This window comes from Passer domesticus, chromosome 18 (assembly GCF_036417665.1).
Source record: "Passer domesticus isolate bPasDom1 chromosome 18, bPasDom1.hap1, whole genome shotgun sequence".
Lineage (NCBI taxonomy): Eukaryota > Metazoa > Chordata > Aves > Passeriformes > Passeridae > Passer > Passer domesticus.
Genome location: NC_087491.1, coordinates 4434795 through 4453569, shown reverse-complemented (window position 1 = coordinate 4453569; position 18775 = coordinate 4434795). Strand labels below are relative to the sequence as shown.

General features: G+C 57.2%; 1 protein-coding gene across 3 annotated transcripts in view; it reads right to left on the bottom strand.

Annotated features, from left to right (window-relative positions):
• Positions 1 to 18775, bottom strand: part of LOC135283180 (collagen alpha-1(I) chain-like) — an 81805-nt gene that overhangs the window by 10665 nt on the left and 52365 nt on the right. The window contains exons 11-43 of one of the 3 annotated variants that reach the window (XM_064393707.1): positions 15944 to 15982; positions 15770 to 15823; positions 15034 to 15087; positions 14031 to 14138; positions 13422 to 13475; positions 12803 to 12856; positions 12636 to 12680; positions 12364 to 12417; positions 11776 to 11820; positions 11460 to 11513; positions 11330 to 11374; positions 10957 to 11010; positions 10620 to 10664; positions 10070 to 10123; positions 8983 to 9027; positions 8424 to 8477; positions 7751 to 7858; positions 6669 to 6722; positions 6408 to 6461; positions 6164 to 6208; positions 5582 to 5635; positions 5225 to 5269; positions 4594 to 4647; positions 3946 to 3999; positions 3695 to 3748; positions 3458 to 3511; positions 3113 to 3166; positions 2553 to 2597; positions 1828 to 1872; positions 833 to 940; positions 509 to 562; positions 258 to 311; positions 25 to 78 (exon numbers count right to left, since the gene is read on the bottom strand). In XM_064393707.1, the coding sequence (XP_064249777.1) occupies positions 25 to 78; positions 258 to 311; positions 509 to 562; positions 833 to 940; positions 1828 to 1872; positions 2553 to 2597; positions 3113 to 3166; positions 3458 to 3511; positions 3695 to 3748; positions 3946 to 3999; positions 4594 to 4647; positions 5225 to 5269; positions 5582 to 5635; positions 6164 to 6208; positions 6408 to 6461; positions 6669 to 6722; positions 7751 to 7858; positions 8424 to 8477; positions 8983 to 9027; positions 10070 to 10123; positions 10620 to 10664; positions 10957 to 11010; positions 11330 to 11374; positions 11460 to 11513; positions 11776 to 11820; positions 12364 to 12417; positions 12636 to 12680; positions 12803 to 12856; positions 13422 to 13475; positions 14031 to 14138; positions 15034 to 15087; positions 15770 to 15823; positions 15944 to 15982 (1848 nt within the window). The remainder of the gene's footprint in view (positions 1 to 24; positions 79 to 257; positions 312 to 508; positions 563 to 832; positions 941 to 1827; positions 1873 to 2552; positions 2598 to 3112; positions 3167 to 3457; positions 3512 to 3694; positions 3749 to 3945; positions 4000 to 4593; positions 4648 to 5224; positions 5270 to 5581; positions 5636 to 6163; positions 6209 to 6407; positions 6462 to 6668; positions 6723 to 7750; positions 7859 to 8423; positions 8478 to 8982; positions 9028 to 10069; positions 10124 to 10619; positions 10665 to 10956; positions 11011 to 11329; positions 11375 to 11459; positions 11514 to 11775; positions 11821 to 12363; positions 12418 to 12635; positions 12681 to 12802; positions 12857 to 13421; positions 13476 to 14030; positions 14139 to 15033; positions 15088 to 15769; positions 15824 to 15943; positions 15983 to 18775) is intronic. The other 2 variants (XM_064393709.1, XM_064393708.1) reach the window with 2 other exon arrangements.

Here is an 18775-nt window from a genome sequence, read left to right as displayed (position 1 = left end):
CCCAGCACCACCCCCAGCACCCACCTGCTCCCCCTTGGGCCCCAGCTGACCCTCTGCTCCCGGCGGTCCTGGTGGTCCCTGTGGAGGAGAGAAAAGCCCAGCCCTAGCACAGCTCATGGGCCCAGCTTTACCCTTCTGGCTTTTTTTGAGGCTCAGCAGCCTCCTCCCATCCTTTCCCATCCTTGGAGCAGGGAACTGGGGAGGGGGAGGCTGGAGCAGCCCCACGGGGGTGGGGACACAGGTCCCAGCTGTTGTACCTGCTCCCCGTCCAGCCCGCGCACTCCGGCTGCCCCGGGAGCTCCCACCTCACCCTGCAGAGGACACAAAGGCAGGACAAGCAGCCGTGGTGGCTCTGTCTCTGCAGCTCCCCGAGATGTAAATCCCCCTCCCACAGTGATGGGGCCAAGCTGGGAGCAGTGCTGGCCCCCCAGCCCCAGGGAGGTCCGTGGGGTGAGCCCAAGGCTCTGGGCAGCTCCTGGGGAAACCAAATCCTCTCCTTTGTCCTCACCTTCTCTCCTCTCATCCCTGCAGGTCCTTCACGTCCGTTTGGACCTTCCTGGCCCTGAGAACAAACACCCCACATCAGCAGAGGGGCTCGGCCCGAGCTCAGGAGCCTTTGCAGCTCCCGAGGGGGGTCTGGGATGTCCTGACACAGCACCCATGGCCACGGGAAGGGAATCCACGCTCCAGCTCCTCAAGCCCCCTGCAACAGCTTCCCTTTTCCTTCCCTTCCTGCAGGTGCTTCGGGGAGCTCCCCAAAGGCGCAGCTGCAGGAAAATCCCTGATCCCTGTCCTCCTGAGAGGATCAGTGAGGGCTCCCAGCAGCTCTCACCGGGTAGCCAGGCGGGCCAGCAGCCCCAGCTGCTCCAGGAGCGCCTCTTTCTCCAGCTGAACCAGGCTTCCCGGCCATGCCATCCAGCCCTCTGGTGCCAGGAACACCCTGCAAGGCCAGAAAACCCCTCAGGCGCCCAAAACTCAGCTCTGGGAGGGCTACGCCAGGGAAAGCCCCGTGGCTGATGCAGTTGGGTCCCCTTGGGGTCCAAAGGTGCCACCTGCTCCAGGTGTAGGACACTGCTGTCCCCCATCCCAACTTGTCACCACCCACACACAGGGTTTGGGGTGTTCCTGCCCCACAACCACCCCAGGGATGACAATGCCTTGGAGTGGGCACTGATGTCTGTTGAGGTTTTTGGTTTTTTTGCTGTAGGGTCAGGATTAAATGTGTGAGACAGTATTTCTTGTTTGGACTCAGATGTTTATTAGTTCTTATCTATATTATAGTCTCACAAACTGTGAGTTCTATAGTACTTCACTCTAACAAATTAAAAATGGAACTGTATTTCTCTTTCTACAAGGTTTTTTAAGGATAAACTATCTAATTAAGAAATGACACTTAAATTATTTTTACTTTTAACCTAATAACCAACCACCTGTGGGCCACAATGCAGACTTTTTTATCTAATTACACAATACTACTTAAACTATGAAGAAAATGAAGAAGAAGGACCAGCCTCTGCCCTAAAACCTCCATCTTGCTATATATATATAACACTATATCCCAAAACTTTAATAAGATTCCCACCCTGTGATATAGGACAGACATTTCTATTCAAACTCCACACCCACAATCCCAGTTCTGTCATTCCATTTTGGAAGCTTCCCCACGGCCTCAGGTCACTGCAGTGTTCTCCTGGGGGTCAGTGCCTGTCAGCACAGAAACTCTGAAATTCCCAGTAACCGTGGCTCCTACAAATGCCCACCCTGTGCGACATCCCTGTCCCCTGTGGGACATCCCCCCAGCCCAGCAAGGTGCAGCTCTGCACTTACAGGCAGCCCTGGGAGCCCTCGAGGACCTGGGTCACCCGTTCTGCCCTGGGAAAAGAAGGATTTCAGCAGTGTGTCATGGAACTGGGACTGGGGAGGCTTTGCTCACAGAAATCCCCTTGTCTTGGGACTGTGGCATTCACATTCTCTGAAGAATCCCTTCACCCAGGAGTTTGCTCCTGGGAAGCTGAGAAGCCTCAGAGAAAAGGAAAACATTTCTTATCTCATGTGCTTCTCCCGTGTTTTGCTGCTTTGGAATGTGTTTGGAGATTGTTCACCCACAGGTGATTGTTCCATTGGGTTCTGCTGTGAGTTGTTTTCACTCTTTGGCCAATCAGGGCCAAGCTGTGTCAGGACTCCGGAGAGAGTCAGGAGTTTCATTATCTTTTTAGCATTCTGTAAGTATCCTTTCTGTATTCTTTAATATAATATAGTATCATAAAATAATTAATTAGCCTTCTGAGAACATAGAGTGAGATTCATCATTCCTCCCTGCCACAGGGGTTCCTGCAAATACAGTATGGGACCATCTCAGCAGTGTCTGTGCTGCATCAGGACAGAGCCCAGCCAGCAGGGAGTGGGACCAGGGTCATTCCTGCCTGCTCCCAGCAAGGGCTGTGGGATGGATCCGTGCTGCAGGCAGCACAGGGGAGGTACTGCAGGTCACACACCCATGCAGAGGGATCAGAGCAGCCAGGAATACAGGGAGCAAGCAAGGAGAGCCATACCTGGGAGCCAGGAGCACCACGAGGACCAGGGGGACCTGGCAGGGCCTGGGGGACAAGAGCACCATGGGTGACACAGCCCTGGCTGAGCCCCTGCCGATTTAACTGCAGGACTGGCAAAAGTTCTCTATTGTAGCAGCCAAACTAGCTGCTAATAAAGTCCAGGGTAAGGAAGAAAAAATGGTGTTTGCATTGTATCCACAGATGTTTAATTCAGCTGCTCTGTGAGATGGTCGGGGTCCAAAGCCAGGACTCATGGGGAGAGCCCAGGTGTTTGTGTACCCAGAGGCAGGGGCTGAACAGTGGCATGTACAAGGATGAGGGGAATAGGGGAATAGGGAGGGTGTGGCTCAGGGACACAGGAACAAGGGAAGGAGACAATGGGGTCTGACAGCTTTGGAGGGAAGCTTCTTGTGTCTCCCTAACCCAGGGAATGCCTCTCGGGGTCTCCACACCCTATGGCAAAGCTTTCCCATTTTCCCCATTCCCAGCCCAGCATGGAGAACTTACCTGGTGCTTTCCAGGGGCTGGAGCTGCCCAGAACAGCAGCAAACAGTGCTTACCTTTGGACCAGCTTTTCCTGGAAATCCTGGCGGACCTTGAGCTCCCCTTTCTCCCTGTTAGGAGGCAAGGATTTCCTTTCCTCTGTATGTTTTAATGCAAAAACTTCTTTAAAAAGCACATGAAAACAAACAAAAACCAGCTCTTAGAACAATACAGAGGTGTTTGGACAGAGGAGGTGCTAGAGTGCCAATGGGTCACCAGCTGTGGGGGGCAGATCCAGCTGTTCTCCTCCCACCATGGCTGGTGGAGGCTGTGGACACCTCCAAACCCATCCACTGGCTTCAAAACTCATCCCAAAAATGCTTCCAGTGCTGCCAGTGCTGGAGGGGGTGTCCCATCCCTACCTTGTCTCCCCTGCGTCCCAACCTCCCGCGGTCTCCAGCAGGTCCTGGATAGCCCTGGGAAGAGCCCGGGGTTAGGAGGCAGCTGGGGCTGCCTGGCATCGCTGTATTTTTGGGAGAAGGTGGCTGAGGGAAAGGCAGGAGCCCTGGGAGGGTGGTGAGTGCCCAGCTGGAAGCTCCTGCAGCCTCCTCCCAGTCCGGCCACTGCCGTGTCCCCTCCGTGGCAGCTCCATCACTTACATAGGTGCCCACAGCTCCTTGTGGCCCCTCCAAGCCAGGCTTCCCAGGCAGCCCCTGGCAGGCAAAAACAAGGGAATTAGCAAACCCCCAGTCCCAGGATGCAGTCAGGCCCCCTCCCTTCCTCAGTGATCCCACAGGATCTGAGGAGCCCCTGGGCTGAGTCCATGGGATCCCCCAGAGCAGCTCAGAGCCTCTGGGGGCTGTGAGCACCATCACTGCCCCAACCAGCCCCCCCAAACCCCAGCTCTCACCTTTGGGCCCAAGCAACCCGGGTCTCCATCAGGTCCAGGCTTTCCTGGAGAGCCCTTTGGGATTATTTGGGGGGGAGGTGTCAGTCAAAGGCTGAGAGAAGCCGAGCCCTGCTGAGCCCCCACTGAGCTCGTGGTTCCAGGTCTCCATCCCAGCTCACTGAGCTGGAAGGGACCCAAGGATCGAGTCCAGCCCCTGTCCCTGCCCAGACCCCCCAACAACCCCAGCCTGGGCATCCCTGGCAGCGCTGGCCAAAGGCTCCTGGAGCTCTGGCAGCCTCGGGGCCGTGCCCATTCCCTGGGGAGCCTGGGCAATGCCACCCTCTGCCACTGGGATCTCCTCCAGGACCCAGAGCCATGGAGGGTTTCCATGAGCTGCCATTCCCCATGGACACCCTGCCAGGCTCAGGGAGGCTGCACAGTTCCTGGAGCAGGCTGATTCCCTGGGGGAATGATTCTGTTCTTCCCTAGCCCCAGTTATTTCCACCACTGAGGCTTTTTAATGTCTTTTATCAGCCAGGTATGATCAGGTCCTACAGATGCCCCGATTCCCAAGGAAAGCCCCACATTCCCACCAACAGCACCAGCCCCACTGACATCCCACCTAGAAAAACACAACAGTTCATGCAGAGGAACATTTTTTTTCCTTACTGTGGATCCAGGAGCTCCGGCGTGCCCACGGCCCCCTGGCAAACCAGCAAATCCCTGGAGGAAAGGGCAGCAGAGGAGCCATGGAGGGAAGGCAGGAGAGGAGGGTGGAGAGACACAGCCCTGGGTTTGAGCCCCACCCAAAGCACAAGGGAAGGGCCCAGCCTGGTCGAGGCAGCACCGGGGCTTTTCCTTAAAATCCAGCTCCTGGATTCCTCATGGAATCACCACGGCTGTGTGTGGACAGACACAACACCCACTCATGCCCCCAGACACTCTGTGTGATGCTGGCAGCACTCTGGGCTGTCTCTGACCCAGTTTTCATCCACTCTCTTGAGGGAAGCGCCAGATTTTTATTTTTTGATTTTTTTTTTTTAAATTTCAGAGGGAAGAGAAATATATGATATCCTGCAGAGGGAAAAACCTGCTGCCAGCCCCAGTCTTGCTGCTAGATTTGTTTTGTTCAGGCTAGCAGTGCCAGGGAAATCCCACTGCCCTGTTCCCAATCCTCCCTCCCTCAGCACCCTCCCAGAGGAGCACCCTCCAGCTGCCCATGGACACGCTTTGGAAGCACATTCCCAAAGGGATAAAGCTGAGCAGAGGGATGGAAGGCCAGAAAATCAGCTCTACTCACCAGTGGTCCCCTCCTGCCTGGGCTGCCCACGATCCCTGGGTGGCCCTGCAGGACGAGGATGAGGATGGGGAAGCAGAACAGCCTCTCCCAGTCCCCATCATGGCAAAGTCCATGGTACCAAGGTCTTGTCCCACATGGCCACGAGGATGGGAGGTTGGGAAGTGACCCCACTGATGGCATCAAGGTCAGCCACAGCCACAAGGGTGGAAGGTTGGGAAGTGTCCCCACTGATGGTATCAAGGTCTTGTCCCACGTGGCCATGGGATGGGAGGTTGGGGGTGTCCCCATGGGCTCAGCTGCCCCATCCACACGCCCCAGCACCCTGTCCCCAGGCAAGTACAGATGTAGGATGGGAACCTGTGTACCAGGCTTTCCTTCGGCGCCCTCCGCTCCCGGCACGCCCCGCGAGCCCTGCAAGGAGAGTTTTGGCTCAGGGTGGCCCCACAAGGGCTCCTCCTGCCCCCACCCCTCAGGGTGACACTGTGGGACATCAGCAGTGGCAGCTGTGGATTCCTCAGTGCACAGCTCATCCCACACTGCTCTAGCAGCTCCTCCCTGCTCCATCCCACCTTGGGATGGGAAATAACATCAATGTGGGAGGGAAGCTGTTCCCACCAGGAACACCTCGGCTGGGTTTTCCCTCCTCCTGCCCCAGCTATTTATTCCTGGCTCCTTCACCAGCCTCAGCTCTGAATGACAGAGCTTCCTTATAAAGTTCTTTCCTGGAATTTTCTGTGCTCAGCATTCTGGAGGAAGTCGTGGCGTTGAGCAGGTGGTTTGTCAAAATGCAACGTGCCACAGCCCGAGCTGCTCATCCCCAACTTTTCCTGCTCAAATTCCTGACCCTCTGGTCTGGCCACATTCCAGGATGCTGCTCCCATGTCCCAGAGCCAGCAGCTCCCCACGGCAGCACAGGGATGTGGGATATCCTCTACTTACAGGCAGTCCAGGCACTCCAACCAGCCCACGCTGCCCCACGCGGCCCTGCAAAACACCAGGAATCACCAAACCATCCCTCTGCCAGGGGCCAAGCTGCACATTTGGAGGAAAATCTGGTGCCTGAAAGATGTGCTCTGCCCCAGCACATCCCAAGCCAAGCAAGGGGTGTTTCAATCCAGGCTTGTTTCAATCCCTCACAGCCAAAGATGCTCCAGGATCCAAATTCCAGCACCCCGTTAGTTACCCGGGCTCCCCGTGGTCCTGGGGCTCCCTTGGGGCCGTCAGGTCCTTGGCATCCCTGAAATCCACACAAAGCAAAACACAGACATTGCAAATCTACAGGGGCAGCTCAGGGGATGCCACGCACAGGGAGGGGGCCAAGAGGCTGGAGACCCTCCCCAGGATGGTGCCCCTGGTGCTGGGACCCTGGCAGGGTGGGCACATCCCTGTTTGCCATGCCAGGCAGTGGGCAGCCCCTGGGAAAGCAGCAGATTCTGGCGCTGACCTTGGGTCCCTCGCTGCTGTTCAGCCCTGCAGGGCCAATCTGACCTTCTTCCCCCTGCCAGGAGAGAGGGGAGGAATCAGCCAGGGAAAACACAGCCGCAGATCCCAGGGGAGTGTAGGGAAAAACACCACGAGTGTGACCAGAGGTGACATTAATAAATGGCACCAGCTGAGCTTTGGTGGCAATGGGGACTTCCCCCACCCCCAGGGCTAAAACCAGGCAGAAAGAAAAATCTCAACAGTTTGGTGTGGCCCAAAACGACATGGTTGAATATTTTTGTTCCCTAGTGGACAAATTAAAGGCAATGCTAAGGACTGCTGTGCCAAGGCTGCTGCCTGCTCCAGCCCCTGTGCCTGGGAGGGTGGACAAGGCAGGAGAGGATTCCTGCTGCATCCCCAGCTCCTGGAGAGGTGGGAGGAGCTGTTACTCATCCTGGAGAGCAAAAGAGCAGAGCCAGGAAGGTATCCCAAAAGCCCTGGGAGTGGGAGGGCATCCCCTTGCAGGCTGGAAATGTGGGTGGGAAAATAATCCTCCTTTTCCTGAGAAGCTGGGATCAGCAGGCAGCCTCAAACATGGATGTGGAGGTGGCTTCAGTCTCCCAGACAGCTCTCTCAGAGCACACACTGCAGGAAAGAGCATTCCCAAAGCCCTTCAGGCTGCCAGCACAGGCTCCAGGAGCCTGGCAGGAGTCAGAGAGGGGCACAAAATGGGCAATCCACGGACCCTCTGCTCCCAAAAGCTGCAAAGGAGCTGACCCGGAGCAGGGACTCAGCGGGATCCTGCAGAGCTGCTGGGCTGAGGCAGCTGGGGAGGGCTGGCAATCCTCTGCCTGAGGCTGCCCTGGCAGCAGTGAACCCCGCAGAGAATTTTGGGGTGAAGAGGTGTGGAGCAGGCAGGGCACAGCTCGGTTTGCAGCCCCCAGGCTGGGGCTCTGGGCTGAGCTCCCTGTGCTGTTAAAGGGATCCCTTGGGAGAGATCCCATAACTCAGCACTGCCTGCCCCCCTCAGGGCTGTGCCCACGCTGTGACACAGGTCACACGTGTGCTCCCCCCATGACACTCCAGCCCAGCAGTGGCACTCACGTCTGGTCCCCGTGGCCCTGCAGCCCCTCGGGGGCCAGGGAAGCCCTGCAAGCCCCCCTGGCCCCGGGCTCCTGGAGGGCCTTTTGCTCCCTGTGCTCCTCGTGGGCCCTTGGAGGAACAAAACACAGGATGTCACAAAGCAGGGACAGCAATTCCCTGATCCACAGGCAGGAATTCCCCTGGAGAACCCATCACTGGCACGGGGAGCACCCCAAACCCTCCTCCCCCAGCGTCCCCGGGCCACCAGAAATGGGGAAATTCATTGTTTGAACAGCCAAAGTGAGATGGAGCAGGGCAGGATGGATCAGGGGTGGGATCAGCACAGAATGAGCTGCCTGGCTGCCACAGACCCCAGAACCCAGCAGGGCCCAGGCTCCTTGGGCAGCCACAGCCACCCACAGCTGGCTAAAGCATCTGAGCAACAGAGGGAGCAGCTCCATGAGCCCATTCCCTGGGGAGCCTGGGCAGTGCCAGCACCCTCTGGGGGAAGAGCCTTGCCCTGAGCTCCAGCCTGAGCTGCCCTGGCCCAGCCCCAGCCATGCCCTGGCTCCTGTCCCTGTCCCAGGTGAAGAGGGCTCTCACTCCAGCACCCAGCCCCTCCATGTCCCCTCTGCAGGGTGAGCAGGGACCCCCAGGTGGCATTTGGAGGCACCACAGGCTTGGGAATGGGTACCTTGCCTCCTTTGGCTCCCAGATCTCCCTTGGCTCCACCTGGACCTCGGCAGCCCTGCAAGAGCAGCAGCAGTGGAGGTTACAGTGAGAACCCCCTGGTGCAAGCTGTGTCTTAATCTGGCACCAAAAAAAGGGAATTTTGCCCTGCTCCAGTCAGGGCTTTCCTCTGAGCTGGGAGCAGGGACCTGCTGGATCTGGCTCCAGGGCTTTTGGGTTCAATCCCCACCAAACCAAGCCCAGCAGCCCATGCCAGTGCCAGCTCCCAGCTGGCACCACCAAAACCAAGTGTCTTATCCTCACTGCTGTGTTCCTTAACTCAGGCCAAAGCATTCCCACTTCCCTGAGCTCCCAAAGGCAGGTGACCCCTCAGGACACTCCCAAGCCTGAAAATTCCAGCAAAAGGAGCCCAAGCTCAGCTCTGCCTCCCCAAACAGCTCCAGCTGGCACCTACTCAAACATCAAGTCCAGGCACACATAAAGGACACAGAGCCACAGCTTTGGGCAGCTGAGCCACGGCCCTCCTGCTTCCAAAGCAGGATCCCATGGATGCCATCACTCACCTGCTCTCCTTGGGCGCCTTTTGCACCTGGCAGGCCAAGCAAACCCTTCAGAGAGAGACAGAGAATGCAAGTTAAAGAGAAAAACACAAAGGGAAGTACTGCATGTGCTCCTGGAGGTGACAACCCACCCACAGCACAGGGATGGCATGGGCTGGGAAATGGGGGCACCACTTGGGCTCGAGATGCCCCAGTGGGATTTGTTCCCCAAAAAGGGACCAGAAGAGTCACAAACCCTCCCAAGGCTGCCCCTAAGGTGAGGCTGAGGTCCTCATTTGATTCCAAATGCACCCCCACATCCCATCCCTCATCCCACTCAAGCCCCAGTCCTCAGCTCTGTGGGTTGGGGTCCCAGGACACAGGAAGGGACACCTGGGCCAGGCAGGAGGAAGGTCAGGCTGTCCCAAACCTTTGGAAAGGGCATCTGAGCACCCAAATCCCTTGGGAAAAGGGTGCCCCAGGGAAGAGATCAGCAGGGCTGGCCCATCTCTGCTGATAAATCCACAGGGCAGGAATAAAAATTGAGGTGGCTGAGAGCAGGAGGGGCAGAGGAGCTTTGGGGATGATGAGTGTGGCCACAGGGACGTGGCTGGCATCTCAGCAGCCCTGTGGGAAGCTGGGCAAACAGGGCATTCCCTGCAGGGTTCTGTGGGGCTGCCAGGGGGAGGAGGAGTGTGGCCACAGCTCTCTTCACAGAGAGCAGCAGGCACAACTTCCCAAGGACTTCTCCTGGGAAGGCAGAAAGAAGAGAAAACAATTCTTATCTCTATTCACTGCTCCTGTTTTTGCACATGTGGACTGTGTTATGGAGATTGTTTACCCAAAGTGATTTGTTAATTGGACACTGGTGAAAGTTGTTTTGAGTGATTAGCCAGTCACTCAAAGCTGTGTCCTGGCTGTCTCAGTCACGGGTCTTTCTGTAGTATAGTTTTAATATAGTATTAATGCAATATAATATAGTTCAATAAAGCAATTGTTCAGCCTTCTGAATCATGGAGTCAGAGCACATTATTCCCTGGCTGGGGGATCGCCTGTTTCCACTACAGATGAGAGCACCCCACATCCAGCCACCCCCTTCCCATGCACTTACCCCAGGGCCCTGCTGTCCCAGCTGTCCCCTCACCCCAGGGGCACCATCTGCACCCTGCAAGAGAATCCTGGAATCACAGACTGATCTGAGCGGGAAGGGACCCCAAGGATCACCCAGCCCAGCCCCTGTCCCTGCCCAGACCCCCACCAACCCCACCCTGGGCATCCCTGGCAGCGCTGGCCAAAGGCTCCTGGAGCTCTGGCAGCCTCGGGGCCGTGCCCATTCCCTGGGGAGCCTGGGCAGTGCCAGCACCCTCTGGGGGAAGAGCCTTGCCCTGAGCTCCAGCCTGAGCTGCCCTGGCCCAGCCCCAGCCGTGCCCTGGCTCCTGTCCCTGTCCCAGAGTGAAGAGGGCTCATGAGAGCACCCAGCCCCTCCATGTGCCCTCCCCAGGGTGACCAGGTGGCATTTGGGAGGTCAGCTGGAAGTGCTGCCCCCTCTCCCCTCCAAAAACAGGGACAGGGACCCCCTCATTCCCACATGTCAGGTCCTTCCAGGGAAATCCCTCCAACCTGGGCTTCATTCCCACCAAGGTCCCATAAAATGCTCTTACTGTGTCTCCTTTGGGACCAGAGAATCCCTCCAGCCCTGCTGGACCCTGGCAAAAGCAAAGGCAGGGGGATGTTGGGAAAAGAGGGATGTGGCTCCCTGTCCAGCTCTGTGGATGTGACCCCAGCCCACAGGAACCTGCCCAGGAGCTGCCTCACACCTCAGGGACAATGTCCTCACCCAGGGGACACAGCCCTTCCACCCGCCCACTCCTGGGGGGCCACAAGGACCCCCAAGGTCAAGGATTTCCCATCCACTTCCCAAATCCATGGGGGACAAATCCCAGCAGCTCCTGGAAGAGAACTGGGGGGATGCACCCAGCCCAGGACAGCCCCACTCACCTGAGAGCCCCTGGGGCCAGGGGGGCCACGCCTGCCCTGCAAGCCCTGGGGTCCCTGCAGAGGGGGGACAGGGAGCTGCCATTAGGATCAAACCCTCTCCTGGGAATTCCCAGCTGCTGAGGGGCTCCAGAGTGCGCAGCTTACAGCACACAAAGGGCTACAGAAGGGATTCCCACCCCTGAGCCAGCCTCTGCAGCTTTTGGGGTGGCTTGGGATCACATCCCAGCTGGAGGAGACCACTCCAGGCTGGGTGAGCCTGGGACAGCCTCCCATGCCAGGACACCCATCCAGGGATACCCATCCAGGACATCCACCCTGGGACACCCACCCTGGGACACCCATCCAGGGATACCCCATCCCAGGAATCCCCTACCTTGGGGCCGCGGGGCCCGGCCATCCCCGGAGGGCCCAATTCCCCCTGTGGAGAGAGCAGGGCAGGGATGGGGTGAGCACAGCGACCCCAAAATCCCAAATGACAAAGGCTGGGCACCGGGCACACCCACCTGAGAGCCATTGGTGCCTCGGCACCCCACGGATCCCGGCTGGCCGGGCTCTCCCTGCAAGGCAAGACCCTGCTCAGCCCCACACAGGACGTGGGACAGGGGCTCCTGAGCACCCCGGGGATGCTGGGAGGCTTTACTGGTGAGTTTAACACCATGGGTCCTTCTGTAGTCCTCACCCCACTAGCTGGGATGGTTTTAACCAAACACAGCATTTTTAGGTGTAAATTAGAAAAGGGAGGGACCAGGTGGCACTCTGGTCAGCAGCAGCCTGAAATTCCATCTGTTTGGCAAGGTTGTGCCAAACCCTGAGACTCACCATGGGACCAGCAGGGCCCGGGGCACCCACTGAGCCACCTTCTCCCTGCAGCAGGAGAGAAAAAAAAAATAAAAAGCCATTTTTTGCTTTGATTCTCTCCTTCACCCCAAATCCCCCTTTTTCTTCACATCATTTTCACACTTCTTCACAACAGCTGCTTGATGCCCCCTGGGACATTTGCTGACCAACCCCAGCTCCCTTTCATGTTGGAGAACCCATCCATTCACCACCAAACCACTTCAGTTTTCCTTTCAAATCCTTTTCCAGCCCTTTCCTGGACAGGATGTCCCCCAGTCATGTGGGAGCACTGCGCTGTCCCTGTGCTGAGAGCAGCCTGCAAAAACCAGGTGCTGCCAGCCTGGGATTCATCTCAGCTGGAGGTGGCCACCTAAAATAAACCCCAATATGCTCTGGAGAAGCTCATTTATCTTCATTTCTCCTCATTCCCAGCCGGAACAGGGATGGGAAATGCTGGAGGCAAGGCCCCAGCATGCCTGGATGCAAAGCCCTGCTCAGACCCCTCTTCCCAGTGGGAATTCCCGGCTCCTGCACCCCTTTGGGTGGCACAGAGAAGGGCAATGCACTCACCTCTGGCCCTGCAGGGCCCTGCAAGCCCATGGCACCCTTCAGCCCCGCCAGCCCCTGGGAGAGAAGCCAGGAATGAGGGGCAGCACCCTGAGGTGACACTGCCTTTGTCCCCTCCCTCACAGGAGGGGCAGGGACACCACAGAGACCACGAGGGCTTTGCCAGAGGCAGGAGAGGGTGGGCTGGAGCTTGGGACAGGGCAGAGAGGGACAGGGGCCAGCAAAGGGCATGGAGGGAGGGGTGTGAGACACCTCCAGCTCCCCAGGTGACTCACCTGGAGCCCTGCAGGTCCTGGCAGCCCGTTCTCTCCCTTCACCCCCTGGAAAAGCCAAGAGCAGCCTGAGTGATGGAGGAGAGCAGGACCTGGGGGGCTGTGTCAGGCAAGGAGAGACCCCTGCCCGCCCTGGCAGGGCTGGGAGGGGCAGGGACAGCCACCCTCACCTTCACTCCCTTCTCTCCTTTGTCCCCAGCTGGTCCTGGGTCTCCCAAGAAACCCTGAAATGGAACAGGGATGAAATGGGAACAGGGATGGGCCCCAGCTGGGCCACCAGGAGTTAAAATGTGGCTGCTGTGCCTCAAAGGACACAGTCAGGGTGGGACAGGAGGATGGGGACCCTCAAGGTTGTGCTACATGGGGCAAGGCCTGGCTGCTGGTGCCCAGCATGGTGTCACCCACAGCAGTGACACAGGGCTGGCACGGGCAGGAGGGCACAAAGTGTGGCCCAGAATAGGGGTCTGACAACCACATGGGACTGCTGCTGCAAAAAGAAGAAATTAGGTCTCAAACCCACCAGGATGATCAGGTCTTGGAGGAGCCCAAAAATCTCCTGGGCAGCTCTAAAAATGCTGCCCTGAAGCTGACAAAGTGATGGGAAAATTAAAAAATGAAGGGTGACAAACCAGCAGCATTCACTGTTTTATGGGCATTTGGGGAGGAGCTGCAGGAACAGCGCTGGTCCCAGTGGAACCAGGAGGAAAGGTGATGGGTTTGGCACTGGGAGCAGGTGCTGGGGCTGGCACCTCATTGTGCCCAGGGCTGTGCAAGCCAGAGCCAACTCACCTCTTCTCCCTTGTCCCCAGCCAGCCCTCGGTCACCCTGGAAGCCCTGGAGGCCCTGGGAAGGGGGAGGAAGGAGCAGGGCAGGCACTGAGGGGCTGCCACCCGTGCCCACCCTGCTCCCCAGCAGCTGCTGAGTGTGGATTCACATTCTCTGAAAAAAACCCTTCACCCAGGAGTTTTCTCCTGGAAAGCTGAGGAGCCTCAGAGAAAAAGGAAAACAATTCTTATCTCATTTGCTTCTCCTGTGTTTTGCTGCTTTGGAATGTGGTTGGACATTGTTTACCAGCAGGTGAGTGTTTCATTGGTTTCATGTGAATTCTTTTGACTTAATGATCAATCAGGGCCAAGCTGTGTCGAGGCTCTGGAGAGAGTCACTAGTTTTCATTATTATCTTTTTAGCTTCCTGTAAGTATCCTTTCTGTATTCTTTAGTACAGTTTAGTATAGTATTCTTTAATATAATACAGTATCATAAAATAATAAATCAGCCTTTTGAGAACACAGAGTCAGATTCATCATTCCTTCCTTCGTCTGGGAACCCCACAAATACAGCAGAGCTCCAGCTCCCCCTGATCCTGAGCCTTCCCTGGCCCTGCCTGCCCACAGCTCACCTGCTCCCCTGGCAGCCCCCAGGGCCCAGGTTTGCCATCCAAGCCAGGGAAACCATTGGAGCCGGGGTACCCCACACGTCCTGGCAAGCCCTGGAGCCCGGGTTCCCCCTGGGGAGAAAAATCCAAGCACAGAAAATGAAAATATCCACATTATGAAAGCAGTAAAGGAAACTCTGAGCTCTGCCTGCCTCTGCCTCTGGAGCTGGGGCAGAGCTCTGTGCATCCAGGGCCAGGTGGATCTTTCCAGGTTCTCCACCAAATCCCTGGGATAGCTGGAGCCAGGGGTTGTACAGCAGGAAACAACACAGAGGGGAGGGAAGAAGAAATGCAGTGAGAAAAGGTTGAATGAAAGCTCCTGCATCAGCTCCTGCCTCAAAGCCATTCCTGATCCTGTCCCACGTGCAGCAGTCAGAGCAGATCCACCCCAGGACCCACCACAGCTACAGCTGCACCTTCACCCCTGCAGGCCTGAATTCAGGCAGGCTGAAGGGCAGTGTGGAGCAAAGCTGCAGGGATGTGGGACAGGGGGACATTGCTCCCCTCTCCTTGTACCCACAGGGCACCTGAACCCCACAGGGAGCTGAGCTGAGCACGCCCAGGGAAGATGAGCCCCCCTGGAGGGGCACAGGCAGAGCTGGGGGCTCTAGAGGGTGCCAAAACGACTTTGGGGTGGCAGTTTTGGGATACCTGTCTGGGAGGGCATCACCTGGAGGCGTGCAGCACCCAGAGGGGCTGTGCTGAGCTGTGACTGAGCCATGCCTGGGGCTGCAGCACAACAGGAGCAGCAGGAGAATGACTTTGAGCAGAGCCAGCCCTGCCTGGCACAGCAGGGAGGGAGCAGGGCATGGATCCCACCACTCCAAACCAGGCACACCGTTCCCAAACTGTCCCCAGGCCCATGTGAACTCTCCCTCACCCATCCAGGGGCTGATCCAAGAGGGGCAGGGGTGCCAGGGCAGCCCTGAGGGCACGCTGGAGCTGTCCCAAGTGTCCCCTCACTCACCGTGTAGCCCCGCTGGCCTTTCTCCCCCGGCTCTCCCGGCGCTCCGCAGGGTCCCTGTGCACAAACAGGGACTGAGTCCCCAGGGTGTCCCCCCACCACCCTGCCCCGAGCCCTCTGGAGGCTGGCAGGACAAGCAGCAATGCCCAGAGGTGACCTTGGGAAGGGCAGAGTGGGAGAATTCACATCCCTGGCACCCCCACCCTGCCCACCCTGCCCAGGGAAGGTTTGGAGTCAGCAGCAGATCCATTTTCCCACTGCTTTGGCTTCTGATGGGATTTCAGGACAGGGAATTTTGCCTTTTTTTCCTTTGCCTTATGGCCAGATGGGGGGGAGGCATCACCCAGCAATGCCAGCGCAGTGGGCATGGGACTGGGATCCCCCCACAAATCCTGCCCCAGCCCTTCCCTGCCTTGTTTTTGTGCCTCTGGGAGGGATCCACCTGGTTCCTTCCCCAAAAACAAGGGCTGGAACCTGATGCCCCAGGAAAAGCAGCCAGCCCTGTTCAGCTGGCAGAGCTGAGGGGCTGCAGCTGCCAGGACAGCCCTGGGAGTTGGATATCAAACATCCTGGGTTTCAGGGGGAAGCAGACAAGAAATCCATTAGGCTGCTTTGAAACCCAATCCCAAAGCCCCTAATTGCAGCCTGAGTGCTTGGGGACATCCACCCTGAAAGTGTCCCCAGGGCAGCTGGGGTGGCAGCAAGGCCACCAAAGGGACAGCAGGGCTGTGGTACTTACAGGTGCTCCTGTTTTCCCAGGATGTCCTGGGGGTCCAGGAGCTCCAGGTTTTCTCTGGATTAAGAAAAAAACAACAAACAAACATTGGTAAAACCCATCAAGTGCTTGGAGCAAGGAGAACTCAGCTGCCAACAAGGAGAAATCCAAACTCAAAGTGACCAAAGCAGCACTCACCGGCCAGCCCGCGTGCAGGAGTTGGTAAAATGATGATTGCTGGAGGAAAAATGAGGGGGGGAAAGCAAAATGTTAAAAAAGTTAATCCCAAATGCCTTTTTGCTGGCTTTAAGGATGTTCTTCTTGTCTTGGGAAGATGCAGCAATGAACCACTTCTTTAATTTATTTATTACATACTTTGTGCATGCAAGGCATGGGAGGAAGGACAACCTGAGGATAACATGTAGGAAATAAGGAGATATTCAGCAGAAAATTAGACAGAGCTCACTTCTCCTGAGTTTGGTGAAATTCAGCTCCTCCATGGGTGCCCTGCAGCCCTGGGACACCAGAAATGTTTGGAATATGGAAAGGTCAGAAACGTGGTGGTGGTGAGCACAGGGACTGCCAGGTTCTAAACTAAAATCAGCTGGTTTGACCCTGCAGGTTACTCCAGGTGGGGAATCTCCTCTGGAAAACCCAGAAGAGCAGATCCCAAGAAGGTTTTCCTCTTGCTGCTCCCAGCAGCCAAATCCTGATGCACTTCCAATTTTTTCAAAGACCAGATGACCACAGAGAGGGGAAAATCCACCTGAAAGGCCAGGGTGGATCAATCCCATCATATTTCCAAACCAGCAAAAAGGTCCCGAGACCACCTGCTGCAGCCTCCTCTCTGCACACTTCCAAGGTTTTCCCAAATTTTGGGAGGTGTCCAGGGAATAAAACGCCCATCTCCAGCTACCAGCAGCACAGGGACACAAAACCCATCTTTCCTCCTCTTCCTCCTTCCCACGGTGACCCCAGACCTCAGTCCAGGCAGCTCCTCCAAATTCTGGCTGTATCAATGGATAAAATATCCCTTTCCTTATCCATCATCCCAATCCCAGGCAGCTGGAGGGGCAGCATTCCTCTGTTCTCCCCAGTTTCAACCTGGAGGGCACTGGGAAACCCCTCCTGTCCCCTGCCCCAATGATCTGTGCGGAGAGAGGGGAAAAGCCAAGGAGCTCATGCAGGGAAGTAAACACAGGGCTTTGAACAGCTGGGAATATTCTTAGCCTTGCGCAGCACCCTGGGGCAGGTGGTGGGTGGCATCCCTGCTCCTTTCAGGCTGATCCCAAATTGATTTCCCTGGGTGAAGGTGTGCAACCCCTGGCAGGACCATGTTCCTCCTGTCCAGCCAATTCTCATTTCCCTCAAAATCCACTCCCCAAACTCTCTGCAGGAGGCTGGAGCACGGCCAAGGCTTTTGCCTTGTCTCAGGAATCGGTGAACTCCGATTCACTCAGGACAGGATATTATTTCATCCAACCCTTGAAAAAGAGGGGAGACGAAATCCCACGTGAGGCACGGACTCGGGTTTCGGAGCAGCAGCTGCCAGGGAGGGGGAGAGCAGCTAATGGGCTCTGCAATTCCAGCAGGAAACTGTCACAGCTCTGCTGCTGTGGCTCTGGGAGAGGGGAGCAGCACAAGGGGAAGGGAGGGAGGGTGGGGAGCAGCAGCCACGGGGATCTGTGCTCCTGGAGAACTCCAGCTTGGGAGCAGGGCAGAGAAACCCTTCAGGGCAGGGGAGCCCTTCAGCAGCCCTGGGGGAGCAGCTCAAGCTGGCAGAGCAGCTTTGGCTTTCCATCCTGTGCCACCCTCTGCAGTCACCCCATGTCCACCCTGTGCCACCCTCTGCAGTCACCCCACGGCCATCCTCACCCTGTGCCACCCTCTGCAGTCACCCCATGGCCATCCCCAAGCTGTGCCACCCTCTGCAGTCACCCCATGGCCATCCCCAAGCTGTGCCATCCCCACCATGGCAGATGCCAACCCTGCAGTAGCAGCACATCCCTAAAAGTTCCCTCTTTTTCTCAAGGATCAATTTTTTCTTTCCCTCTGAGGTTCCCAGGCACCACTCCCCAGCCTGACCTCCTGTTTTTAAAGGGCAAAAGCAAAGGAGTCTGGTGCTGCAGATTAAGCTCTCCAATAACTGTGGGAGCCCCAGCTCTCCTTCCCAGGACTCTGGGATTTCCCCACTGCTGAAGCCAGCTTCAGAACAAGCCAGCAGCAGTTCCTGCCCTCCAGCCACTCCGAGACAACTTCTTGGCAAAGCCAACATCTGTCAACACATCGGGAACACAAACACAGCACAGGGGCTTGGGCTGGAACCACAGCGGCCTTGAGCTGCTTTTCCTTCATTCCTGTTAACAACAAAGGCTTTTTTTCCACGGGAAGGGAGCGGGAGAGGCTGGGAGCAGCACACAACCACAGCTGCTCTGGGACAGCCACCACACCCCTTGTTTTCCCAGCCCACCCTCCTGCAGTGTCCCTGAGCCTGAGGGGGACCTTCCCTGCCCTGCATTTCCATGGGCTGAGCCAACACAAACCCCAGGATACCCCAAATCCCCCAAACCACAGGGATCTGCTCCTTGGGAACATCACTGCCCCAAACCACAGGGATCTGCTCCCTGGGAACAGCACTGCCCCAAACCACAGGGATCTGCTCCCTGGGAACAGCACTGCCCCAAACCACAGGGATCTGCTCCCTGGGAACAGCACTGCCCCAAACCACAGGGATCTGCTCCCTGGGGGCAGCAAGGCCCCAAACCACAGGGATCTGCTCCTTGGGGATAGCATGGCCCCAAACCACAGGGATCTGCTCCTTGGGAACAGAACTGCCCCAAACCACAGAGCTGGGGGGGCTGCCAGCCCCATCCCCAGAGCAGCCAGTTCCAGCCCGGCCTTATCTCAACTGAGATTAGCAAATCCCAGCCCAGGGCTTTGCGTTTTCCTGCTGCCGCCGGCGGCACTGCCGGGGTCACGGGGCCACAGACACAATGGCCCTGTGTGGCTTTGGGGTGGCCCTGGCCCCCC